General features: G+C 30.8%; 14 protein-coding genes across 14 annotated transcripts; 10 read left to right on the top strand and 4 right to left on the bottom strand. All coding sequences in view use genetic code 12, as the record gives it.

Moving 5' to 3' along the window:
* Nucleotides 1–381: 381 nt before the first annotated feature.
* UTP21 (rRNA-processing protein) lies at nucleotides 382–3,117 on the top strand (the record flags this gene model as incomplete). Its single annotated transcript, XM_064905154.1, has 1 exon — nucleotides 382–3,117. The coding sequence occupies one exon, from the start codon at nucleotides 382–384 to the stop codon at nucleotides 3,115–3,117; it is 2,736 nt and encodes a 911-aa protein (XP_064761163.1).
* Nucleotides 3,118–3,164: 47 nt separating this feature from the next.
* Nucleotides 3,165–6,302, top strand: DFJ63DRAFT_200128 (uncharacterized protein). Its single transcript, XM_064903924.1, has one exon. It carries the CDS (start codon nucleotides 3,270–3,272, stop codon nucleotides 6,210–6,212), a length of 2,943 nt encoding a protein of 980 aa, XP_064761162.1. The 5' UTR covers nucleotides 3,165–3,269; the 3' UTR covers nucleotides 6,213–6,302.
* A 155-nt stretch (nucleotides 6,303–6,457) lies between these two features.
* On the top strand, nucleotides 6,458–8,038 carry RXT3 (Rxt3p; the record flags this gene model as incomplete). Its single annotated transcript, XM_064906368.1, has 1 exon — nucleotides 6,458–8,038. One exon carries the CDS (start codon nucleotides 6,458–6,460, stop codon nucleotides 8,036–8,038), a length of 1,581 nt encoding a protein of 526 aa, XP_064761161.1.
* A 224-nt stretch (nucleotides 8,039–8,262) lies between these two features.
* On the bottom strand, nucleotides 8,263–9,091 carry DFJ63DRAFT_200130 (uncharacterized protein). Its single transcript, XM_064903925.1, has one exon. The coding sequence runs from the start codon at nucleotides 8,910–8,912 to the stop codon at nucleotides 8,487–8,489; it is 426 nt and encodes a 141-aa protein (XP_064761160.1). The 5' UTR covers nucleotides 8,913–9,091; the 3' UTR covers nucleotides 8,263–8,486.
* A 178-nt stretch (nucleotides 9,092–9,269) lies between these two features.
* DFJ63DRAFT_336570 (uncharacterized protein) lies at nucleotides 9,270–9,812 on the bottom strand (the record flags this gene model as incomplete). The annotated part of the gene is made up of 1 exon (XM_064908405.1): nucleotides 9,270–9,812. One exon carries the CDS (start codon nucleotides 9,810–9,812, stop codon nucleotides 9,270–9,272), a length of 543 nt encoding a protein of 180 aa, XP_064761159.1.
* Nucleotides 9,813–11,101: 1,289 nt separating this feature from the next.
* Nucleotides 11,102–12,157, top strand: DFJ63DRAFT_336569 (uncharacterized protein; the record flags this gene model as incomplete). Its single annotated transcript, XM_064908404.1, has 1 exon — nucleotides 11,102–12,157. The coding sequence occupies one exon, from the start codon at nucleotides 11,102–11,104 to the stop codon at nucleotides 12,155–12,157; it is 1,056 nt and encodes a 351-aa protein (XP_064761158.1).
* A 230-nt stretch (nucleotides 12,158–12,387) lies between these two features.
* DFJ63DRAFT_336568 (uncharacterized protein) lies at nucleotides 12,388–12,837 on the bottom strand (the record flags this gene model as incomplete). The annotated part of the gene is made up of 1 exon (XM_064908403.1): nucleotides 12,388–12,837. One exon carries the CDS (start codon nucleotides 12,835–12,837, stop codon nucleotides 12,388–12,390), a length of 450 nt encoding a protein of 149 aa, XP_064761157.1.
* Nucleotides 12,838–13,007: 170 nt separating this feature from the next.
* Nucleotides 13,008–14,174, top strand: DFJ63DRAFT_314430 (uncharacterized protein; the record flags this gene model as incomplete). The annotated part of the gene is made up of 1 exon (XM_064906367.1): nucleotides 13,008–14,174. One exon carries the CDS (start codon nucleotides 13,008–13,010, stop codon nucleotides 14,172–14,174), a length of 1,167 nt encoding a protein of 388 aa, XP_064761156.1.
* A 333-nt stretch (nucleotides 14,175–14,507) lies between these two features.
* DFJ63DRAFT_289012 (60S ribosomal protein eL31) lies at nucleotides 14,508–15,441 on the top strand (the record flags this gene model as incomplete). Its single annotated transcript, XM_064905196.1, has 2 exons — nucleotides 14,508–14,561; nucleotides 15,157–15,441. The coding sequence occupies 2 exons, from the start codon at nucleotides 14,508–14,510 to the stop codon at nucleotides 15,439–15,441; spliced, it is 339 nt and encodes a 112-aa protein (XP_064761155.1).
* Nucleotides 15,442–16,860: 1,419 nt separating this feature from the next.
* PEX6 (AAA family ATPase peroxin 6) lies at nucleotides 16,861–20,472 on the top strand (the record flags this gene model as incomplete). Its single annotated transcript, XM_064906366.1, has 1 exon — nucleotides 16,861–20,472. One exon carries the CDS (start codon nucleotides 16,861–16,863, stop codon nucleotides 20,470–20,472), a length of 3,612 nt encoding a protein of 1,203 aa, XP_064761154.1.
* MDJ2 (Mdj2p) lies at nucleotides 20,191–21,223 on the bottom strand. Its single transcript, XM_064903934.1, has one exon. The coding sequence runs from the start codon at nucleotides 20,993–20,995 to the stop codon at nucleotides 20,552–20,554; it is 444 nt and encodes a 147-aa protein (XP_064761153.1). The 5' UTR covers nucleotides 20,996–21,223; the 3' UTR covers nucleotides 20,191–20,551.
* Nucleotides 21,224–21,450: 227 nt separating this feature from the next.
* On the top strand, nucleotides 21,451–22,371 carry DFJ63DRAFT_314427 (uncharacterized protein; the record flags this gene model as incomplete). The annotated part of the gene is made up of 1 exon (XM_064906365.1): nucleotides 21,451–22,371. The coding sequence occupies one exon, from the start codon at nucleotides 21,451–21,453 to the stop codon at nucleotides 22,369–22,371; it is 921 nt and encodes a 306-aa protein (XP_064761152.1).
* Nucleotides 22,372–23,911: 1,540 nt separating this feature from the next.
* On the top strand, nucleotides 23,912–25,426 carry CDC19 (pyruvate kinase; the record flags this gene model as incomplete). The annotated part of the gene is made up of 1 exon (XM_064905176.1): nucleotides 23,912–25,426. The coding sequence occupies one exon, from the start codon at nucleotides 23,912–23,914 to the stop codon at nucleotides 25,424–25,426; it is 1,515 nt and encodes a 504-aa protein (XP_064761151.1).
* Nucleotides 25,427–25,729: 303 nt separating this feature from the next.
* COQ5 (2-hexaprenyl-6-methoxy-1,4-benzoquinone methyltransferase) lies at nucleotides 25,730–26,614 on the top strand (the record flags this gene model as incomplete). Its single annotated transcript, XM_064906364.1, has 1 exon — nucleotides 25,730–26,614. The coding sequence occupies one exon, from the start codon at nucleotides 25,730–25,732 to the stop codon at nucleotides 26,612–26,614; it is 885 nt and encodes a 294-aa protein (XP_064761150.1).
* Between the last annotated feature and the right edge of the window lies 1 nt (nucleotide 26,615).

Raw genomic sequence — 26,615 nt, 5'->3', positions numbered from 1 at the left:
CTTAAACGTATATTTTTCACATACTGTAATTTATTTTCTGATTTTGGCGATACTTCGCAACCAGTTCATAGTGATGATCATCATGACGTTAATATCAGCAATATATACCTAATTTTTATACGAATTGACCTAAACTAACTCTAATGGGATTACTAATAAGTTTAAGATCAATTCCGAATTGGAATTATACCATTTCCATCCAATTTAAGGGGATTTTTCATACTATTTAACCCAACTCATCTCATCCATACTAAATTATATAGTGAAGATTGTCTTTTGTGCAGTCCACAGAAAATTTGTATGTAAAAAAAAATTTCAGACAGTTAAGACAAGATGGAATCAAATGCTCTTTTAGAGATCATCGAAACACCACAAACCATTATGGTAGAACCTGTTGATAAAAAGAGAAAGGTCGAGGTTCAAAGGGCCAAGAAACCTTCGAGAATCTTCAGTCCTTTTAGAGTTCTTGGGAATGTATCCAATGAGATTCCATTTGCCATAGGTACTTTAGGTTCAACCTTTTACGTTGTTACATCTGTGGGAAGATCATTTCAAATTTATGATGTGGCTACTTTACATTTATTGTTTGTATCTCAAAGTCAAACCTCATCCAAGATCACTAGTTTAGCTACTCATTATCATTATGTGTTTGCTTCTTATGCTAATAAAATTGGAGTTTATAAAAGAGGTAAACTTGAAAATACCATTGAATGTCCTACCACCAAGAATTTAAGTAAACTTTTAGTATTTGGTGAATTCTTAGTAGCAACTGCTTCTGATGGTGAAGTATTCATATTTAAAAAACCAACTTCCAAATCAACCGAATTATATTCAACGTTGAAATTCTCCTTGAATGAAGATATCACTGGTTTGATCCATCCTCCAACTTATCTTAACAAGATTGTTCTTACTACTCCAACTGACTTATATATTATCAATATCAGAACTGGGAAATTATTATTTAAAACGAACTTTCCAGAAACTATTAGTTGTATTGAATCAGCTCCAGTATTGGATATCATCGCTATTGGTACCACTACCGGTAATGTTCATTTATATAATTTAAGAAAAGCCAAGATTCTTTCCAAATTCGGTGTGGGAAATGAAGATAAAGTTGTTTCATTATCATTCAGAACTGATGGTTCTAATCATTTAGTTGCTGGTTTAAATACCGGTGATTTATTCTTCTATGATTTGAATAAAAAATCAAGAATTCATATTTTAAGAAATGCTCATAAGGAAAGTCATGGAGGTATTGCTAATGTTAAATTCTTAAATGGTCAACCTATCGTCATTACTAATGGTGGAGATAATCATTTGAAAGAATATGTTTTCGATCCTAATTTATCAGCTACCATTGCTGCTCCACCTCGTCATCTTAGATCTCGTGGTGGTCATTCATCACCTCCTATTGCGATTGAATTTCCAAATGAAAATAAATCTCATTTTATCTATAGTGCATCAAGAGATAAATCATTCTGGACTTTTTCTTTACGTAAAGATGCTCAAGCTCAAGAATTTTCTCAAAGAGTTAAACTGAAACAATCCATTCGTGATAAATTCCCTGAAATTATATCTATTGCATCATCTCAAGCTCGTGAAGGAGATTGGGAAAACATTATCACCGCCCATAAAGATGATAAATTTGCCAGAACTTGGGATTCAAGATCTAAAAGAGTGGGTCGTCATAATTTAAACACCGTTGATAATGGAATTGTCAAATCAATTTGCATATCTCAATGTGGAAATTTCTCCTTAGTTGGTTCAACATTAGGTGGAATTGGAGTTTATAATTTACAATCCGGTAAATTAAGAAAGAAGTATATGTTACATAAAAAGGCAGTCACTGGATTAGCTATTGATGGTATGAATAGAATGATGGTAAGTACTGGTTTAGATGGTCTTGTTGGATTTTATAATTTTTCAGAATCAAAATATTTGGGTAAATTAAAATTAGAAGCTCCTATTACTTCGATGGTATATCATAAATCATCCGATTTAATTGCATGTGCCTTAGATGACTTAAGTATTGTGGTGGTTGATGTTCTTACTCAAAGAGTAGTCAGAATCTTATATGGTCATACTAATAGAATCATTGGTATGGACTTTTCTCCCGATGGTAGATGGATTGTATCAGTTAGTTTAGATTCAACTTTAAGAACTTGGGATTTACCAACTGGTGGATGTATTGATGGTATTAGATTACCTAGTGTGGCCACCAATGTTAAATTCTCTCCTATTGGTGATTTCTTAGCTACTACTCATGTTTCAGGTAATGGTATTTCACTTTGGACTAATAGATCCCAATTTGTCCCTATTTCCACTAGACATATTGAAGAAGAAGAATTTTCAAATACATTATTACCAAATGCTTCAGGTGATGGAGGTTCAACTTTATTAGATGGTGCCTTAGATGAAGATAATGAAGATGAAGAATTCATTCAAAAATATGAATCTGTTGATCAAATTGATTCATCATTGATCACATTAAGTCTTGGTCCAAGATCTAAATATAGTACTTTAATTCATTTAGATACTATTAAACAAAGAGGTAAACCAAAGGAAGCACCAAAGAAAGCTGAAAAGACCCCATTTTTCTTAACTTTAGGTGGTGAAGTGGTAGGAGATACTGCTAGTGGAGCCAACGGTAGTAAGGATGCCAATGGATCCAAAGATCAAACCAATGAAGAAGAATCTGGAAGTAAATTACGTACATTGAATGGAAATGGTCATTCATTTGAATCAGAATTCACTCGTTTATTGAGACAAGGATCTGAATCCAAAGATTATACCCAATTTTTACAATATATTCTTCAAGCAGCTCCATCAGTGATTGATTTAGAAATCAGATCATTAAATTCATTCCCACCATTGACTGAATTCGCTAACTTTGTCGAAGCTTTAACTTTTGGAATCACTTCAAAGGCTAATTATGATTTATATCAATCTATCTTCTCTATGTTTTTAAAGAATCATGGTGATGTGATCCGTATTTTCAGTGATGAAACTGAACTCAATCATGCTTTAGAACAATGGTATCAAAACAATGATGCTACCGACATCGATGAACTCGTCAAATACTGTTCTGGTGTTATTAATTTAGTATCAACTGTGTAAATAGACATAATAAATATAAATATCTAAGAGTGCAAAATTTAACCAGTAAAAAAAAGTATCATGTAAAACAGCGTAGAAATTGTGAGCTCTTAATTTTTTGGTTTGAATTTGGTTGTAAATAGTGTAAATTAACTGAAATAGATGAATTGCCAATGAATATAGATATCATAGAGCCTATCAATAGGATACATCTATCGTCCCAGGCCAAGATCACATCCCTCCTCTATCTCAATCATAAATTATATGTGGGTTTTAATAATGGGGATCTATCAATATATTCTACCACCACGTCTAATGACGATAATAACACTAATGAGAAACTCAAATTTGATACTACTTTCCAGAACGTGACGAGAGATCATTCTAGTATCGATAGGATAGAACATCTACCCATTTCCAATGATCATACCAATAGTAAAGTGATATTAATCATCCTGACGATTGAATTATTTCGTGTATTTGAGATTATTGGAACTCATGTGAATCTTATTCAAGAAGTTGAGATTGGAGTGGATTTCGTGTATTATAAACATAATGATACTCGATGGTTCATCACGGGTATAAAGAAGAAGTTAACTATTTATAAAATTATCAATAAGACTCGGAATATCCTTCAATTTCAAAAGTTTAAAGATATAACGTTAAAGGATAGAGTTAAATCAATAGCGAAATATAATGAATCCAATCTATTAATTGGATTGATTAATGAATATATCTTGTTGGATTATGATTCATTTGATACAAAACCATTGACTATAGAAGGATTTGGTAATAATTCATCATTTAGTTACTTTGGATTATCCGGTTCATCCAAGACTTGGAATATACCGATTATTGATAATGAAATATTACTTATTAAAGATAATCAGTCGATATTATTAAATAATGACAAAATCATACCGACTCAAATCAAATTATCTTCCACTATCCCTATCCATATCATTTTCCTTAGTCCAATTTATTTATTAATCGTATATAATAAGAAATTAGAAATCATAGATTATTCCAACGGGGATTTAATTCAAAAATTCCATCATCAAATCTCCACTTCAAATATTCAAATCACCGTTGATCAAAATATCATATTCCTTTCATCAAATTCAGAAATCGTTCAATTTAAAATGATTGATTATCAAAAACAAATCGATCAATATTTAACTATAACGGGTAAGGGTTCATCACAGGGGAATCTTAAAGACCCTCAAAATGATCTTAAAATCATTGGATTGAATAAAGCAATTAAATTAGTATCGAAACTAGATCATGATCATAAGTTCTTTGGTAAATTCGATCATAAAGATCGAGAAAAGCAAAAACAGTTGATCTTACGAAAATTATATAAACGAAAAGCAATGGTATTATTTGAATCATATTCCCGATATCAAGAATCCTTAGTTGAGATCGGATCAGAATGGTTACTTTCATTCAGAGATGTCTTAGGATTATTTCCTGATTTTCTTAATGGTGAGAAATTCATTACTAAAAAGAGAGGCGATGATGATGATGCCAGTATGAGTGTGAGATCAATAGGTACTAATGTGATTAAACGAGTTTCGTTACAAGATGTTCAAAAGATTGGTGCTAATGATGAAAGTACAGAAAGTCCAACTCCATCCATTGCACCATCGACGGTGACTACTAGCAATAATAATAAGAACAATATCAATCCTACTAATATTAAGAAGTTCACTAAAGCAGTGAAATACTTAATCATATACCTTACCGATCAAAGACGTATCAATCTGAATTTTTTAAATGATTTACCACTCAAATGGAAAGGTGTTGAAATCATTCCTCTGGATTTATACCTGAGTAAACATAATAATGGAAACATTAAGTTTTATTTAAATCAAGTGGGGAAAATCATCGATACATCATTATTTCTTTGTTATTTCTATACCAAACCCATGTTATTGGGTCCATTATTAAGATTACCTAATAATTTCTGTGATGCCAAAGTGGTTAATGATTGTTTATTATCTACTCATCAAATTCGTGAATTACTTGATTTTTATTATGGACGTCATATTCATGATTCTGCATTGGAGATGTTATATAAATTAAGTCATGAAGGTGGAAGCAGTGGACCTGAATTAACTATACAATACTTGACTAAATTAAATAATGATGATTTAGAGTTAATATTTCAATTTTCTTATTGGGTTATAATGGAAGAAAATGATTTTGAACAACAATTAATCAATAGTCAGTTGATATTTATGAATGAAACTTATGAATGTGAAAGTTATGATAATTTTAAAGTATTGAATTTTTTTCTTGAAGTGTTAAAGAATGATAAATTAGGGATTAATTATTTAGAATGGTTGATTTTTAAAAGTGAAAAGTTGAAAATATCGAATAAATTTTATACGAAATTGATTTTACTTTATATTGAAGAGTTAAAGGAGATTTCGAAATTGAATCCAAAAAGTTCATTAAGTGAACATGCCACATATAAGAAGTTATATAACTTTTTAGAAACTACCACAAATTATGATCCATGGATTATACTAAAACAAATTCCATTTGAAAATGATGAATTCTTAAGATTTGTGATATTTATTTATAAGAAGTTAGGTGAACATGAGAAATCGATTGATATTTTATTTAATCAATTGAATGATCTTGATAATGCAATGAAATATTGTTGTGATATATACATTATAAACAAAACTACAGGTCAAAATCTTTTACAGAAATTATTAGAAGATTTATTAATCAATTATGATGAGAATGAAGCATTAATTGAAAAACTTTTAAATTTACAAGGATCTAAAATGTCAATTTTAATGGTATTAACTAGTTTACCAAAATCATTCCCATTATTTAAACTACTGAAATTCTTAAATAATCAAATCATAAACTCACAACAAAATAATTATGATTCCAGGATAATATCTCAATTGTATAAAGTTGGATCGATTAAATTATATGATAAGATATTAAACATTGAAAGTGAGAATTATCTGATTCAATCAAATCGTCAAATATGTTCAATCTGTAATAAGAGATTAGGTTATAGTGTATTTACAGTGGATAAACATGATCAAATTATCCATTATGGATGTGCTCAAAAGGGGAATAAGGTCACGTAATCATCCATCTCACTCATTAATAACTATCCTCCCTTCCTACATATAGTTATAAATACCAGTTTATAGAAATTGTGTGTAGTTAATGATAAAAGTCTTATCAAATTGACACAATCTATATATAGGTCATCTCGGACTCAGAGCCGTACCCCACGATTATCAGAAAAAAAGGGCGTGTGCCAATGCCAAAAAAAAAGTTTAACCACATTCAAAAAACCCAAAAAGTCAAAACAAATTTTCACAATTTAATGACAGTCAAGAATAGTTATAGTTCGAATAGCTATAGTATATCATCCATTATAGATCAATTGACCATGTCGTCAAGCAACGTGAACAACCACGAGGTAACTCATCAGCATCAAAGTCATGATTCAATTCATTCTGATCATTCTAACTCTAATTCACAATCACAATCGAATTCGCAATCAAATTCATTGTCTCCATCAATGGGTATTAAATTACCTCCAATTTCATTCTTATCAGGTTCAGTTCCAAGTAGTAATAATAAAGTTCATAATTTGGGGATAAGTAGTTTCTTGAATAATAATGATAATGATGACAAGGAGAAGGTAAAGCAAGAGGAATTACAACCACAACCACAATATAATCAAGTGCAGCCATTACCGCAACCACAACAAGTTCAACCAGTACAAGTCCAACCACCTCCACAATCACAGGAAATAGTGACCCAACCAGATCATAACCATCATCAAATTACAAACCCTCATCATCACCATCATGTTCATCATCATCATAATAATCAAGAGCATACCCATAACCATACTCATCCTCATCCTCACAATCCTCATCAACATCATCATCACCACCATCACCATCATCATCATCATCCTAAACAAAGTCAAACCACCGAGACTAACAGTATAGAGGCAACTGCTACTACAATCACAGATGAACCTCATAAAAAGAAACAAAAAGTATCAAGTGTATCAACACCACCTATAACCTTCAATCTTGAACCAATACATGAATTAATTAAAGAATACTTCCCCAATCGAAAATATCTTGGGAGTTTAATCTATAATCCAACCACAACATGGGAAACCATTCAATTTCAAACATTATACGGATTAAAACCAGCTCATTTAAGTCGATTTCAAGAAATTCAAGAGTTATATAATGATCGAAAACTTACATCTTCAGCAACCCATGAAGAGAAAGTAAAATATATCCCATCTATACCTCCTTTACCATTGGAATATATCAATCATATCATTGAAGTGAAGATCCCATATCGATTTATTAAACAGTATAGATTATTAACTAAAGGAGGAAGTGCAAAGAAGAGAGATGTTTGGGGTGGAGTTCATGGGATATATACTGATGATAGTGATATTTTACAGATCTTACAACATGTGGGATTTTTCAAGGGGAACATTCAAAATTTAAAACCATGGAATGATGATTGGACCTATAAAAAATTAATTAAACCAGAATATGATGAAGAAAATAAAGAAGAAGAAGAAGTTGAAGTAGATGAAGATGATTTTAAAATATATGGAGATTTATCAGTCGAGATTCTTTTATTACCACCTTTATTAAAATATGTCGGATATTATAATAATGGAATAAATTCTCGATCATGGTTTAATTTAAATAAACATAATGGATTATCAATAGCGATTTATAATATTAAATGGGAAAGTTTTGGCGTTAATTATTTTGATAGATTAAATTTCAAACAATTAATTAATGAAAATCAATTAGATGATAATAAACGAGAATTCGGTCAAGGTTGGAAATTTAATTTTGAATATTATAAATTGATTAAGGAAAAGTATGAAAAGTTACAATCTGAAAAGAAAGAGTAAAAGTACAGTTTTAATAATAAGGGTTTGTATTTATTTACGTATATAGCTATTTATATATGTATATATATAAATAGAAACATTAATCACCTTTTTCGTCTTCTTCTGTCAGCAAAACCGCAAACAAGTCTACCCATTGTCCAAGTAGCGACAACTGGGAAAGCATACATCGCACCAACACCTACAATCACCACACTAACACCAACACCAGCAATAAAGACTTTTTCTTTGTCGCTAAGTCCATGGTTTTGTCGGTTGGGAAATTAAATGATATGATAGTTTGGCTAAATTAAGGTTCAAACATTACTAAGATTTAATGTTGTTGGGGTTAATTTTGAGATGATCAAGGAGGAGTTAAAACCTGATTGTGAAAGGCTACTGTACATTGTGTTGATTTTTGTATGGTACAAGCCAATAAATATATTAATTTAACAAAACTAAATATTCAAAACTATCTCGGTCTCTTTGCAAGGTGATCAATCATATATGGAATACCATGAAAAAGAGCATAATGGCCACCGATTACTCCACCAATGGGGCCGGCGACAACAGTACCAACACCAGCTCCAACACCAACAACCACCACCGTTAATCCCATAACAGCCATAACAACGATACCTTGGATTATTAAGATTCGTTCGAAGTATAGTGGAGTATCATTTCGTTGATGGCCACGACTATTAGAACCACTATAGTTTGGTCCGGGATACGACCCAGTGTTATTAGCATCCGGCATATCACGATGAGGTGGTCTTGGATTATTTCCAACTTCGTGTTGTGAAGGTAATGAAGGAGGTTGGTTTTCTTTATCAGAATTATCATCATTGTTTGTATTTGGAACTTTTTCCTTTCTATTGAGGACTTTATCACTCATCATTATCTTAAGTAATTGAATAAAGCTATGATTTTGGCTTGAATATTACCAGATTTACTACTCAGACACAAATCTACCGATATTTATATAATAGTCTTTATCAAATTCATATTTTAGAGGACTCAACAATTTAATTGGTAGCCTCTAAATTTACAGCTTTATCCCCTTCCAAGTTTTAAAAGTTGAGTAATAATTGTGATAACTTTCTAAAATTAGGTTGAATTAGATGATAAAGAGCTTACTTAATGATATTATTGATTTGATTAAGGAGAAGGAATAATACTACAATTGATTTATTTAGCGTACAAACCCATGCTTATATTATTATTCTAAACAATATATAGAAATAAATAATCAACACTATTTAGATTTATCCTTATGTACCTTTTCATATAGAACGGCAAGAGTATGAAGACCCTTCGTAATGCCATCCCTGTTCTGAAATATGAAAGCACCACAGATAAACAATATTGGAACAACAAAACTCGCAATTGTATTAAATGAAACTGGTTCATTGACAGGTTCAGCACGATAGTTAGTTTCATTTCTATCATTTTCGTTTGGTAATTGATTATGTAAGGGAGGATGCGGTGGTGTAGGAGGTGGTGGTGAAGGTGAAGGGGTTTGACTACTTTGACTACCAGAGTTTTCTTCACTAGCATCATCACTATTACCATAGTTAAAATCAGAATATCTCCAATCAAAGTTATAATCATATGTATCATGGTTAATTGATCTACGATAATTTGCAGGAAGTGGTGAAATACTTCCTTCACTGTAAATAGTTCTAACTTCTTCTTCACTTTGACTAAGACTATCCCTAGCACTAGCACTAGCACTATCACTTTCACTTCCTGGTATTTGAGGAATTAGTTCCATAGTATTGAGATCTTTGTCACTCATGATGATTGTTTTGGTTGATTGAATGAAGTAAAGCTTGTGGGGGGATTGGTTATCAGACTACGTACTCTACAGACATATATATATATTCATGGTGTAAACCTTCAATAGCTAGAGATACCCAACATTTTCTTGTAGTTTACAGTAGTATACGCTAAATTTAGAGATTGATCATAATTACCCCAGTTATCAAAAGGATGAGTAATTAGTTAAATGTTTTAATTAGTTAATACAGAAGTTGGGATAAGGATTGACTAGAATGATTATTCGACCCACTTTTCAAATCACAAATCAAATCGTAAATTATGGTAAATTAATATGGCTTTAAATTGCATTATCTATCTATTGATAACATTAAATCGGTATATTAGTCGTGTACTTTTGTCATAATTAGATAGATAACTTAACTATGTAATTAATTTAATTTAATTATTATGATTATGATTATGATGTAAATGGATATGAAACATTCATAGTCATTCATTTACTTTACTATGCTTACTTGTAACTGTTAATCTGGATCATTCATTTTCAACTTATGTACTCCTATCTATAGTCTATACATACATATTTGTATAGACTCTGTATACTGTCTTAACTATGGTGTTCCAAGAATTAAATTTAAATTTCTTTTTTTTTTTTTCTTAGAATTAAAATTTCTTTTTTTTATGTCGCAAACTAAAAACACTCATGTCGTAAAATAAATTATGTTTTATGTCGCGTCATAATCGGGCTTCTGGCTTGTTAGTTATAGTGTGAGTTCATTTTCATTTTGATCAACTTCAAACTTGAACTCCATTTTTTAAAATTTTTACAACATTCAACTTTCTTTCTTTCTTCTGTTTTGAAGTTATTGTCTACTAACCCTTTAGAAGAAGAAGAAGAAGTAGAAGTAGACGTGGTTGAAGAAGAAATAAAGGTTATCCTATATCTATATATACTGTATCCTCCTTCCTTCCTGCTCCCTTTTTATCCGATCGGTTAACTCATCAATCATCCCTTAGTATGGAATATCCCTTGATACTATAAACTTATCATATCAAATCAAATCATATTCATACATCACTTTATATACTATTTATTGGATCCTATTTATTGTCATTTCATATCTCATCTCATCTTAATCATTGGGTTTTTCATTCTTTCTTTCTTTGTTTCATTCATTCATTCATTCTGGTTCAGGTTCCTTCATTTCTTAATCATACCTTAGATCTATATCATATACATATCATATCATATCATATCATATCATATCATTCTTTTGCATTCTTTATCCATCCTTTCTCTTAATTATGATTAATGATATAAAAACATCCACCTATTTAAAATCAGCATCATCCACTCCTTTTTCAAACTCATCAAATTCTTCATTCCCGTCAAGTACAACCAGTAATAATAATAATAATAATATTAATAATAGTAACACCACTATACTTAAGAAGAAATCATTACGAAGTTTAAAATCATCATCCCCTTTAAATCCATCAAGTCATACTACTCCAGGTCCAACCTCATCATCAAACAATAACAGTAGTGGATCCAAAGTGTCGTTTTTTAAGAAAATTTCAAGTGAATGGAATTTCTTATTATTAAGATTAAGATCAATATCAGAAGAAGTTTTCACCAGTGACGAATTAATCGACGATTTATTTACTGAAGTTGATGAAGAAGATCATTTCGATCGTCTTATGAGAAGTTCAAAAGGATATACCTCAATGGAAGAGACTTTCTTACAAGAATTTAAAAAATTTAAAAGTTTGGATAAAATGGTAGAATATCATCAACAACAACAACAAGGTCAAAATCAATCATCACCTTCAAATGATGTGAAATCATCAACTACTCTTATAAGTGATAGTCAAACGAAATTGAATTATACATTACAAGATTTCATACGACAAAGTTTTACTCCTGATCAAGAAGAAGCAGATCAAGATTTAAGTGATAATGATGAAGATATTCTTGATGACATGGATTATAACGATATAACTTATCAAGATCTTGACTTGTATAAATTGAAACAAGAGTTGGAAATTCAAAAAAAATCATTAATAAACAATAACCCCTCCGTCAATATCGGAGTCACATTATGGGAATTTAGAAGACTGAAATGGTTACATAATGCCAATACACCTGCTATACAGGAGAAATTAAAATCAAGATTAACCCAAACCTCAATCCTGAATATCCCTAGGGATTCATACGTTAAGATTTATAATTATCTTATTGATAAAAATCGAGTATTGAAGAATAATAAGAGAATTAATTTATCTGATTTAATTAAAATCATTAATATTGGTTGGATAGCTGAAGAAAAATGGGAAAGAGCCGCTAAGGGATTACCTTAAATTGTTCATCTTAAATATCCATCCTACGAAGTTATGAAATCATCATGATCATTCATGTTCTTATTCCTACCCTTGCATTTTCTATCTATCTATCTATCTATGTTGCTTTTCCTAGATTACGTTTGTTCCTATATACTTATATAACTAATAATATCATTGCACAGACCTCCCTATTTATGTTTCTTTCGTCTCATCATGACTTTACTTTCAAGTCATGATTTATATAGTATTTAATTTAATAATTTTAAAGTATATTCTAATATTCGTAATTCTTGGTCTATAACTTCCGATCGAGATTGTAAAGAAGAGATGATATTCCCAGGACTCCTACTTCGTTGTCCCTTTCCTCCTCTCATACTTCCTCCCATTCCTCTATGACAATCTTGAATTGCCTTATGTAATTTCAATTTATACTTCATCAACAATTCAAAATTGACAGCAATGTCATTATTCAATTGTTTATCGATCTCCTCGTTCAATTGATGGATGGTAGTGATTTTATCGATAAGACTCGTGGTGGAAGTTGATGATGTTAATGAATTGATGGTGATTCCTGGGTTGGAATTTGATTTGATGATGGTGTATAAGGTTGAGATTAATTGTTTGGAGTATTGGTTTGATTGTTTGAGTTGATTTAGTTGGTTTAATTTGGATTCTCGTAGTATATCATTATGGGACATGGTTAGTATGTGTGGTGGTATGGTATGATTGTATGGTGATTGTATGATGATAAGGTTTGATTAATTTTTGGTTTTTGTTTGTTTTGTGTGCAAAAACATAGAGAACCAAAAATTAACTATCATCAACTAGGCTAATCAATGGACCATAAAGGGTAGATTATATCCACACCATGTCATTGGATTACATAACTCAAGATTCATTATTCGCAAGGATACCACCACCATTACCCTCCATAGATGAAACCACCACCTTAGAACAAATCTATACCAAATTAACCTTACCAAATGCATCTCAATCATATCGGAATATAATTGATCAATTATATTATATCATCCAAACCCATGGCAAATCAACCTCATCCAACTCTATCAATGATTTATTAAAACTTTGGGAGATAAGATTCAATTTACTTATGTTCAATCTGGAAGTCAATCTTGCACACATTGAAAGTATTAATATTAATAATATTCTTTATTTACAGGAGAATATCCAAGATTTGAATGTAAGTGTGTATCCATTACCTAAATTGGATTTGAAGTATTATGATTTCCTTATTAAGCTTTTGAAATTGAAATCGGAGTATCAATTAGAAGGAATGATTGTGGGGAGTAGTTCAGGATCAGGAGGGATTTCTGGGGGCACGGGGATTATTAATGAGATATTTAAATTGAATTATCAATTACGACTTAAAGATAATGAAGTGAATGAAGAAGTGGAAGTGAAATTGATTAATTTGAGTTATCAATTGATTATAAATCTTGTTATTTTGAATCATTTACCTACATTATTAACATTTGTGAAGGGAGTTATATCAGAATTAGAAAGAAAAGAAAAGAAGATATCTATGGTATTAGAGCAATATTTATCGAATTTGATTATAGTATTGATTATAGTTGAATCTTATTTGTTACGAGGAAGAATCATATCGAAAACATCCCTTCAAATGGTTATAAGGGGAAAATATGAAGATAAGTTTAAATTAGTGAATCAATTTACAAAAGATAGTATATCGTATGTGATTAATCAGAATCAAGATGGAACTGTTAAAGTGGTTACTATTACTGATTTATTAGATCAAGATGTCACGATTAAGATATTGGTTAATATCATTGGAGTATGGGATTTAATCAATACTAATAAATCGTTAATCTTAAATAATAAAGATAATATCATATCATTAAAGTTAGAAGAACCAGAAGTAATTGAACAAGAACAAGAACAAGAAGAAGATACCTTAGTGGATAAGATCTATAATCATGTTAATAATCTTTGGTATAAACATATTGATAAATTATATGGATTAAATTCGTTAGTTGCAAAAAGTCAACTTAGTTAACATTAGAATGTGTATAGTAGTAATAAACTAAGTAGGTGTGAAGCCCTAACTGTATTTCTATTGCACGTGACGTGTTCGTGCCTGTATATAATTATGGCTACCCAAACAAATTGTTATTTTTGTGGCATGGAGGTAAAGTGGATGTGTGGATGTTTTATTTTATATAGTACTCACTCATTAAACCATCTACACACTAACTAAACTAAACTGTACTCACAAAGTACTACCAGTGAGGTCTGAAAAAAAAAGAGGAAGAAAAATTTATTAATACTAAAAATTTTATCATAATAGTCTTTTATCTATATTGAAATAAATCACAACAAACCTTACAAAATGGCTTTACAAGACGTTGTTACTCGTGAATACACCATCAACTTACACAAGAGAGTATGTACCCATCTGATACTTTGTTTGGAGAAGTAGTAGTAGTCAATCAATCAATGAATCCATCCATCCATCAATGAAAGAGAAAGAAAGTGAACGAATGAATGAACGTATCCATCCATCATGTTTATATCAAGTTATTCAATGAAATATTAATCAGTCATGTTACTAGAATCAATCAATCATAAAGTAATCCATCATTTCAGAGAATCAGACAATGTCCAGTATGTCAATATAACCATCAATTTATCAATCATTTAGAAATCAACTCAACTTCCACCATACTCATCATATCAAAGTATAATCATATTACTATGTTTATAACCATCTGGATCATCATAATAAGATTACTTTTAACAAGATACTTTATCATTCACATTACGTAGGATCTCACTCCAGACTATGACAAAATATCAATCATCAATTATATTTCCATCACCTCTACCTATATCCAGTCAAATTCTACTCTAGTCTAATCAAACTCATCAATAGAATCAAATCATGTCATATACTCATTCTACTTGATATCACTACTTACTAACCTTTCAACTCATGATTTACCATGAAATAATTTTATACTAACTTTTATTCTTTCTAGTTACACGGTGTTAGTTTCAAAAAGAGAGCTCCAAAAGCTGTCAAAGAAATTAAAAAATTCGCCACTTTACATATGGGTACTTCTGATGTTAGATTAGATCCAAAATTAAATGTTCAATTATGGAAAAGAGGTGTTCAAGGTGTTGAAAAAAGATTAAGATTAAGAATTTCTAGAAAGAGAAATGATGAAGAAGATGCTAAGGATAAATTATTTGCCTTTGTTGAACCAGTCTTTGTTCCAACCACTAAAGGTTTAAACACTGTTGTTGTTGAAGATGAAGCTTAAATTATTTAGAAATTAAAATCATTTAATTTAATTATATAGTACATTATCTCAAAAACAAACAACATATTTTAATACATACATATCTTGAATCATATAATGAGTGATTATCGTAGAGATAATAGTAGTAGTAGTAGTAGTAGTAGTACTTTACTTACAGATTACAAGTAGTCATGTTATTTCATATAAATATCATATATTAAATCATATTCTAAAGTCAGAAGACAACTATAATTGGAGTTAGTAAACAAACAAACAAACAAATAGAACAAATATTCCAATTCACTTATTCACTCCATATATACATCTCCCACAGGAAAAACATTCCAAATCAGTGTAACTATGACAAATAATACCAGATCATTGCAATAAAACCTATGCATTACCAAAACGGTAAAAGATTTCAAAAAGAGCTCGTAATTGGTATAAAAAAAAATGAAAAATTATCATCACTGAAATGTCCTCCAAGAGTGGATGTATGGATGACGTATGGCTTGGATTGATGGGATGGGATATGTACTTACATATTAGATTATATCATGATATTATATGATCTTAAGAACCTATCGTTGATTGATATTGAGTTGATGGGTTTAAAATTTTTTATAATTTTCATTTGAATTTGACTGAGGGAGAAAAGTGTCCGGGTAAATTAAGTCAACAACTGTTATTTATATAGGGATTAAAATTTTGCAATCTAATGAAAGTCACTACTTTTTATATATCTATATTAATATTATGAAGCTAAAAGTGTGATAAGATGGGTGATATACTGTTTTAGGTATTAGTTTACTGATTAATGGTTTATTTTATTCAATTCTTGTTAATAATTCATCATCATTTATAATTAATTTCGCAAAGTATTACCCGAATTATTTACATATTTCAATAAAGGTGAATACTAAATGATATTAAAAATTAAGCTAATCTTTCCATGTCTAACTAATATAAACAATCTATATACATAATCCTGATTGAGTATCTACTGTTTTCTTGGGGGTAACTATATGATTGTGGTTCAGAATTGTTTACTTCCACTTATCTTCTCAGAACTGGCTTATTAAACTTGAAACAAATTCTCTATGGATTCAACCTATGACCTTCAGAATGATCATTAGATGTTATCTATACCAACACATATCATATAATATTCTATTCAACTAATTGAATGATTATGTTGTTTATTATAGATATTTTAATTTTGCAACACTTTTTCCTTTTTTTAAACCGAGGAACTCACACCGAAAAAATGACTGAACAAAAATGTTTTGTGGAGAAATTCACCAAATGGGTTATGAATTTTTCATTATTTCTATCTTCTACTTCCACTTCCACTTCCAATTTATTAAGAAGAGATTGATTGAATTAGTTCACAAGGCATCTAAACCAACCAATCAACCAAGTGGATAACTACATCAAAATATGCCGTCGGTTGTATTACCATCTAATGGATCATTATCAAATGGTCATAGTCATGAATCATCCAACCATCCAACCACTACTTCACCTCCATTTGAACCTATCACTTCCATTGCTAACGTTTCATTCATTGATAATCCTCAATTATTGACATATGATGTCTTGGAATTATCCTATGATTTATACCTTAAACTCTTTGGTGACTCAGATGAATCAAAGTCAGATAAATTCGTCTTGATTAAATTATTAGGAGCTCCTGATTATTTCCAAACTTTCACCATATTCAAAATATCTACTATCAACCATCAAAGTTCAAATCTTATCAATTTCATCAATAATACAAACTTATTACATCAATTCTCTATTGATAATCTTACTTTAAATTACGCCATTATAAAATCAATCCCATCCAATCATATCCCAACTTTATCTCAAGTTTATATCTCGTTACCTAATGAAATCTATAAATTGATTATTGATCATACCAACCAATCTATAAAACAACAATTCTTAACTCAATATCTTTTACATAATGGGAATGTCGTCAATAATAACGATCATATTAGATTGATTAATGGGAAAGTTAAATTATGTGAACCTTTATCTCAAGGGTTAGTGGGAGTGAGTACTAATATTGTGTTGATTAATCATGATACTGATGATGTCTATCGCGAGAATGGTGATGATGAAGAAGAGGACAGTGTTCATATCGAATCTGAAGATGAAGAGGAGGAAAATGTTGAAGAGGACGACTTTTATGCTGATTTAGATAATGATTTGGATTTATCAACTTATTTACAAACCAATTTACAATTTGAAACCCCATCAAATCTTCCCACTTCTAATGGATCAATTTCATCATCTCATAAGTTTAAGATTAATCCATTACCAGAAAAATTACATATTGAAGAATTACCTTCCGATTGGTCTAATGAAGATTCAGAATTATTTGTTTTCATAAATACATCAGATTTAATGAAATTGAATTTCCCCGTATTCAATGGTGATTTAATTCAATTGAACTACGGTGATCAATCATCAGATTCAATTATTGTGAGAATATTTACCTTTGTTGAACCTCATAAATCTTTCTTAAAGAATTATATCTACATTTCCCCTATTTTATTAATCAATTTAAATTTGAATTTAAATTCGAAAATCACCCTTGAACCAATTCAAAAATCATCCACATCAACAACTTCATTAAATGATTCTCTTCCTATTGCAGAATCAGTTACGATTTCGAAAATATGTTCTCAAATCACCATGGATAAAACTTTCCAACGTAATTTCTTCTCCAGTTTGAAAACAAGTTTATCAAATCAATTCAAATGTGTCAAACAAGGTGATGTGTTCCCTATCGTACTCGATTCAGTCTTATCCAAAACCATTTTCGATCATATTAATGAAACTTCAACTCCACAATCCACCAATGATGATGCTATGACTGATGAAATTTCAACAAATGATGGGTTAGACGTTATCCCCATTGGAGATCCTGATTCAGTGGCATGGTTTAAAATCAAATCTATCACAGGGGAACAAACATCTACTAATCAATTCATCATTGATCCTTCCAAGACTTTATTGGTTTCTTCCGGGGTGGAATTCACCAGATTACCCTTGAATGAGTTTTATAAATGGTATCAATATCTTAATTTACCTCCTATGTTTAATTATAATACCATCCCTCATGATTTCAAATATGCTAAGGATTTTAAAAAGATCTTACAAACATGCTTAACATCCAAGATTAATCTTAAGACTACCATTCTTTTGAATTCCTTAACCAGAGGGATCGGAAAGACTAATATGGTTAGGAATATAAGTTATGAATTAGGGTTGAATTTGATTGAATTGGATTGTATCGATTTGATTAACCCGGGTCAAGAATTAAAAACGATTGGGATCTTGAGTGGGAAAATTGATAAATTATTAATCAATCAACCTAATTCAAGTATCGGTAATTCATCGTACAATGTCATTTATCTTAAACATATTGAAAGTTTATGTCCTTCAAGTGATGATAATGATCAGAATTCATCCATTCATACCTCATTATCATTGAAGATTATCAAATCTTTACAAGATTATCTCAGTAAATATCCTAATTTATCAATTGTGATGAGTTGTAATAATTACGATAAATTGAATGATAATCTTAAATCATTAATTAAATTCACCATCGAATTCACCGTCCCTAATGAGAAGGAAAGATTACAAATCTTTAAATACTTGATCCAAAAGGAAAACTCCTCCCATCATAATCACGATCATCATGAAATCAACAACATCAATGATTATCCATTCATAATTCGTAAGGATATAAATTTCAATAATTTAGCCTTACAATCAGCTGGGTTAACCCCTCGTGATTTAATCTCCATCATTAAAAAATCAAAAAAATCGGCCATAAAAAGATTAATCAAATTATCAACTCAATTGAAAACCCCTCTTCTCGATCTTATCAATATCGGAGATGGTGGGGTTATAACTTGGACCCCAGAAGATTTCAACGAAGCCATCAATGAAGCTCGTAATCAATTCAGTGATTCGATTGGTGCACCTAGAATCCCTAATGTTAAATGGGAAGATATCGGGGGGTTGGATTTAGTTAAGGATGAAATTTTAGATACCATTGATATGCCTTTGAAACATCCTGAATTATTCAATAATGGTTTAAAGAAGAGAAGTGGGATTTTATTCTATGGTCCACCAGGAACAGGTAAGACCTTACTTGCTAAAGCTATTGCCACTAATTTCTCCTTGAATTTCTTTAGCGTTAAAGGTCCTGAATTATTAAATATGTATATTGGGGAATCAGAAGCTAATGTTCGTAGAGTTTTCCAAAGAGCCAGAGATGCTAAACCATGTGTTATTTTCTTTGATGAATTGGATTCTGTCGCTCCTAAAAGAGGTAATCAAGGTGATTCCGGTGGGGTCATGGATAGAATTGTATCTCAATTATTAGCTGAATTAGATGGGATGAGTAGTGAAGGTGGAGATGGAGTGTTTGTGGTTGGTGCTACTAATAGACCTGATTTATTAGATGAAGCCTTGTTAAGACCTGGGAGATTTGATAAAATGTTATATTTAGGTATTTCTGATACCAATGATAAACAAACTAAGATTTTAGAAGCTTTAACAAGAAAATTTAAATTAGATGATGATGTTAATTTAGATAAGATTGCTGAAAATTGTTCATTCACATTCACAGGGGCTGATTTTTATGCATTATGTTCTGATTCAATGTTGAATGCCATGACTCGAATAGCCAATGAAGTTGATGTTAAAATCAAACAATTCAATGAAAATTTGATTCAACAAGGTAAAGAAATCATCTCAACTCGTTGGTGGTTTGATAATATCAGTAAAGAAGATGATATTAATGTGTTGGTTAAGATGGAAGATTTCTTAAAGGCACAACTGGAATTAATCCCATCGGTTAGTGCTGAAGAATTACAACATTATTTAAGAGTTAGACAAAATTTCGAAGGGGGTAAAGAAAAAGCTAAAGGAGAGGAACAAGTTAAAGAAATCACTTCTAATGGTAATGTGGAAGATGAAATTACCATTGATTTTAGTAATGGTACATCCAATGGTAATGCAATCTAGCAGTAACGAATATTTATTTAAAAGTTATATATATATACAGATAGTTTAAAATTTTTATTATACACTTCATTTATTATGATTAATCCTTATCATTTTTAAACATGTAACTCTTCTCCAACACATCTTTAGCTTGATTTATCCTTTGACTAATATACTGACTCCCACTTTTATCAGGATGATTTAGGATAATTAATTTTCGATATCGTTCTCGTAACAATGTCTTATTAAACTTGATAATATCATCATCTTCAATCCCCATAATCAACAATGCCTCTTGTTCCGTCATAGGATCTTTAAACCCCAGATGTGGATATCGTAGTCTTAAATACTTTATATGGGAATAATTCGGATCAGTCTTACTAACATTGATGTCATTATCATTAGGTCGAACAAGTTTGATATTGTTTAACGATGCTATCATTTGAGGAGTTAAATGAACGAATTTACTATACGCGGCAAATGTGGATTTGACAGTAAGAGCTATGACAGTAGCTCCTACCCCTATGATGATAGGTAGTACCATCTATACTTTCATAACCTGGATTGATTAATATGGTTTGAACTTTAATGGCAAATTTTTGTGGAGTATTTTTTTTTTGCTCAGTTTTGATCAACAGACCATAAATAAAATAATTTATAGTGAGAAATTGAGTGGGAATGAAAATGGGTGCAATTCACAGTTCTGATTGAAATAAAGGTTGAAAAGCATACCAATCAAGTATAGACAGTATGTGATTAACAAGATATTTTCTGAATTGGTGATAATTGTAGCTTTTATGTTATTATTACCTGATTTGTGGCATACCATTATTCTTTCGCAACTAAAAGTTTACCTTAAAGTTGCCCCAAATCGGCTAATTGAAATAACAGAATAGATTCAAGCTAAGTTCTAAAAGTGCATAAATAAGAGATTCAATCTTAGTTTTCTCTTTTCAAATCTCTTCTTTTTGTAATAAGAATACTACCTGGGAGTCAACCATGTTAGATAGATCGATTGACACTACCGATATTAGAGATGTTACATGCTATGTTTTGGAAAAGTTGTTTATTAGATTTTCCATAAACCCTCGACTTCCATGGGTTCTGGTACCAGATGAGTTCAGAGGTCCACTAGTGATTGTTATAAGACATGAAACTCCATTTTATGATCTCAGCAAAGAAGAAGATAAAGAAGAAAGAAAACCTCTTCCATTCAAATATGCAAATATTGAACCTGGTGCACTTTTGTTAACAGATAATCTTGACTTTGTTAGGGAGAAAGTATATGAAGTTTATTATGATGCACTCAATTCATTTTTGCTAGCAGACTTTGATAAGGAAGAAGAACATGAAGTTTATTATGATGCAACCACTTCACTTTTGTTAACATGTAATCCTGACTTTGATATAGAGGAAGAACATGAAGTTTATCATGATGCCCCCGAATCATTCGATGATGATTCATTCTATGAAGGAAAGCTTACACTAGAAGACACTGACCTTATCGAAGATGTATACAAAACCATACCAGATTTCTTTTATCTACATCTAGACAATATAAGTATAGCTTCCAAGTCATCCTATGTTTGTACTAATTTCAGATTTGAATTTTATCTTGGGAATCATCCAGATGATGAATATTTGATTAGAAAACATTGTAAATTTCTTCATGAATTCCAATTACAATATCGAAATTTTAATATTACTACTGTTATTTACGTTGGACTTCCTTATTCTAGTTCATTAATGAGAGAACTTGAAGTTATTCAGGAAAATGCACAATCAATATATGGTCCTGGTGACATCTCTAGACAATTTAAGATTGTTACTGTTATGCTTAACCCAAAATTAAAGAATAATCACTTTATTAGTCAATACCTTGAGGAAGAAATTACTGAATGGATTGAAAATCTTGAATGATTGTTATTTATTTAGAGAGGAGGCGCTACCAGTAATATATATATGACTTTACTTTTTACTATCTATAGTAAACGTGATCTACGTAGTTGTAGATCTAATTACACATTCTCTCAAACTAAATGAAATGATTAGTTATGATATGGTTTGAATACAGATACACTTACCGTATCATATCCAAATGGGATAGTAGCAAACGACGACCACAAAGTCAGTAACCCATAAAAGTGTCTATTTTTGCTTCCTTCCCCTCACCAGTCACATGATCAAATTTACACCAACAAAAAATCCAATTAACCAAAAAAAAAAGTCCGATACCGAGATAAACCACAAAGAGACTAAATTGAATAAATTGTCTGTCTGTCTGATTTTTTTTATTATTTCTCAATCGGAGTATTTGGCGGATAATTTTATATATAACTAATCGGATCGTATATCAAATTTGAAAAACGTCTTAATAAACTAAACAAGGTTATTCTAAATTCAATAGCCAAATTTAATTACCTCATAGTTCAAGGTCATCTGATAAGCAAGTATCCTATTTGGGAGGTTGGTTGGTTGAATGATTCAATCGCCACGATGAAATAGAATGATATGATGTTGTAATTATTATTATTTACAATTAATTATTATGATTGGGATCAGTTGATGAAAGTGAGAGCGAGAGAACGAAAAAAAAAAGAATTAGTGTCTGACAAAAAGAAAAAAATTGACAGCAACTGACACTGACACTGACCATACCAGACCAGGCAAGACAAGACAAGACAAACAGACAGTCTAGTTGTTGTATGACGATTACAATTATATTGATACCTAAAATGACAAGGAATTGTCTAATAACGGATCAATTGACCTTCTGTGTTTAACATAGGATTATCGGTGATTATATATGTAACTGATATCCTGCATAATGGTCACCCCTCTTTACCGTCTCACATTCCCATTATCCCTTCCCTTCTCTTCTCTTCTCTTGCCACGTCTATATATTGATGGAATTATGCTTTCCCAGTTATTGGTTGCAAATTTCTCGATTTATTATATATTATCTATTTCCCATTACCGTTACCCGAGACCAGTGAGTGAGTCAATCAGACAATTTTATAGAAACTATTAAGAAACCTGTACTAAACAAGGGGTGTAAGTAAGTAAAATAATAATAATAATTAGTTACGGCTCACTGATTACCGGATCTCGAAATTAAAAAATTAAAATTAAATAAAAAAAAAAACCAATTCAGACAGACAGCGGACGAACAGACATTTCTTCACCTGATGTGCGATGTTTGATTTAAATTTATGGTAATAACAGACAAAAATTTAAAAAAAAGTCATTGTAAGGGAATCAGCCATCCCACCTGGTTTGTTGAAATTTTTAAATTTTTGATAATTTTTAATTTATATATATATATCATTTGCCAATTCCCCTTTTCCCAATTGTCAATTGTTATTGTTATTCAATTCTCTTTCATATCAATTGCTTTCCATATTTGTCAAACTTAAAGTTAGATAAATAAATTCCCTATTGCTATTATCATTTGTCAATCATGTCTCACGCTTCTTTACATTGGTTAACTCAATTAAACACTTCTGAAACTCCTGATAAGGTTTTAAGAAGAACTTCCATCATTGGTACCATTGGTCCAAAAACCAACAATGCTGAAGTTATGGTTAAATTAAGAAAAGCTGGTTTAAACATTGTTCGTATGAATTTCTCTCATGGTTCTTATGAATATCATCAATCTGTCGTTGATAACGCTAGAAAATCAGAAGAATTATATAAAGGTAGACCATTAGCCATTGCTTTAGATACTAAAGGTCCAGAAATTAGAACTGGTACTACCACCAATGATGTTGATTATCCAATCTTACCAAATCATGAAATGATCTTTACTACTGATGAAAAATATGCTAAATCTTCTGATGATAAAATTATGTTTCTTGATTATAAAAATATTACCAAAGTTATTGATGTTGGTAAAATTATATATATTGATGATGGTGTTTTATCATTTGAAGTTCAAGAAATTGTTGATGATAACACTTTAAAAGTTAAATCCATTAATGCTGGTAAAATTTGTTCTCATAAAGGGGTTAATTTACCAGGTACTGATGTTGATTTACCTGCTTTATCCGAAAAAGATAAAGCTGATATTAGATTTGGGGTTAAAAATGGTGTTCATATGATTTTTGCTTCTTTTATTAGAACTGGTCAAGATATTAAAGATATTAGAGAAGTTTTAGGTGAAGATGGTAAAGATATTCAAATTATTGCTAAAATTGAAAATCAACAAGGGGTTAATAATTTTGATGAAATTTTAGAACAAACTGATGGTGTAATGGTTGCTAGAGGTGATTTAGGTATTGAAATCCCTGCTCCTCAAGTTTTTGTTGTTCAAAAACAATTGATTGCTAAATGTAATTTAGCTGCTAAACCAGTTATTTGTGCTACTCAAATGTTAGAATCAATGACTTATAATCCAAGACCAACTAGAGCTGAAGTTTCTGATGTTGGTAATGCTATCTTAGATGGTGCTGATTGTGTTATGTTATCAGGTGAAACCGCTAAAGGTAACTATCCATTTGAAGCTGTCTCCATGATGCATAATACTGCTATTATTGCTGAAAAAGCCATTGCTTATCAACCATTACATAATGAAATTAGAGCTTTAGCTAAAAGACCAACTCCAACCACTGAAACTTGTGCCGTTGCTGCTGTTTCTGCTGCTTATGAACAAAATGCTCAAGCCATTGTTGTTTTATCTACTACTGGTTTATCTGCCAGATTAGTTTCTAAATATAAACCAAATGTTCCAATTATGATGGTTACTAGAAATGAAAGATCAGCTAGATATTCTCATTTATCAAGAGGTGTATATCCATTCGTTTACACCAAAGATAGAGTTGAAAACTGGCAAGAAGATGTTGAAAACAGATTAAGATGGGCTGTTTCTGAAGCTGTTGAATTAGGTATCATTAAAAAGGGTGATTCCATTGTTACTGTTCAAGGTTGGACTAGAGGTTCAGGTCACTCTAACACTGTTAGAATTGTCCAAGCTTAAGCTTAAATACTTTTAATTCTTCTCCCTTCCTCCCCTCACTACTACCTAAAATCGTCTTAATACTATCAGCTTATATAGCCTTTTATATACATTAATTGAAAAAGATTCAAAAACTTTATATAAACTTTTAATTTTTGCAATTTTAAAAATAATTGTCGTAGAAAATCATTTGGTAGTGTGAAATTTCCAAAAATGGAAACGAGCAACAAAAAATTCATTAGCCAATATAAAGCTTAGTTGAAAAAAGTGGTATAACCAACAACTACTGTGTATTATATAGTCAGATATCATCTCTTATTCAACATGTCTCAGTTAGCAAGGTATCTGATAAGGTCCAGAAGTTTGGGACTTAAACCATTGACAAGTCAATTACGTTTCAATTCGAATTCTAGTGGAGAAAACACTACTCATTTTGGTTTCAAAACCGTCAATAAGGATGATAAAGAGAAATTAGTGGGAGGGGTATTTTCATCAGTTGCTTCTAATTATGATATTATGAATGATGCTATGTCAATGGGTGTTCATAGATTATGGAAATCCCATTTTATAAATCGTTTAGATGCCGGTATGAGACCAGGATCGAATCGTCCTTTACAATTTCTTGATGTTGCTGGTGGTACTGGTGATATTGCATTTGGATTATTAGATCATGCTGAAAGAAAATTTAATGATGTTAATTCAACTATGACGGTGGTTGATATTAATGCTGATATGTTAAGAGAAGGTGAAAAAAGATATCAAGCTTCGAAATGGAATGATGGATCTGATAGAGTTCAATTCTTAGTTCAAAATGGTGAACAATTAGATCAAATTGAAGATAATTCAAAGGATGTTTATACCATTGCGTTTGGTATTAGAAACTTCACCAATATCCAAGCTGGTTTAAATGCTGCTTATAGAGTTTTAAAACCAGGTGGTATATTCGCATGTTTAGAATTTTCTCAAGTTGATAATCCTGCCATTGATTATATTTATCAAGCTTATTCATTCTCAATTTTACCTTTAATGGGTCAATTAATCGCTGATGATAGAGATTCTTATCAATATTTAGTTGAAAGTATTAGAAAATTCCCCAAACAAGAAGAATTCAAATCAATGATTGAAAAAGCCGGATTTTACGTTCCTGAAAAAGGATATGAAAATTTAACCTTTGGTGTTGCTTCAATCCATATTGGTGTTAAACTTTGAT

The sequence above is a fragment of the Scheffersomyces coipomensis genome (assembly GCF_036884675.1).
Source record: "Scheffersomyces coipomensis strain NRRL Y-17651 chromosome Unknown DFJ63scaffold_5, whole genome shotgun sequence".
Taxonomy (NCBI): Eukaryota; Fungi; Ascomycota; class Pichiomycetes; order Serinales; family Debaryomycetaceae; genus Scheffersomyces; species Scheffersomyces coipomensis.
The sequence above is the reverse complement of the archived record's forward strand: the minus strand, read 5'-3'. Positions and strand labels throughout refer to the sequence as shown.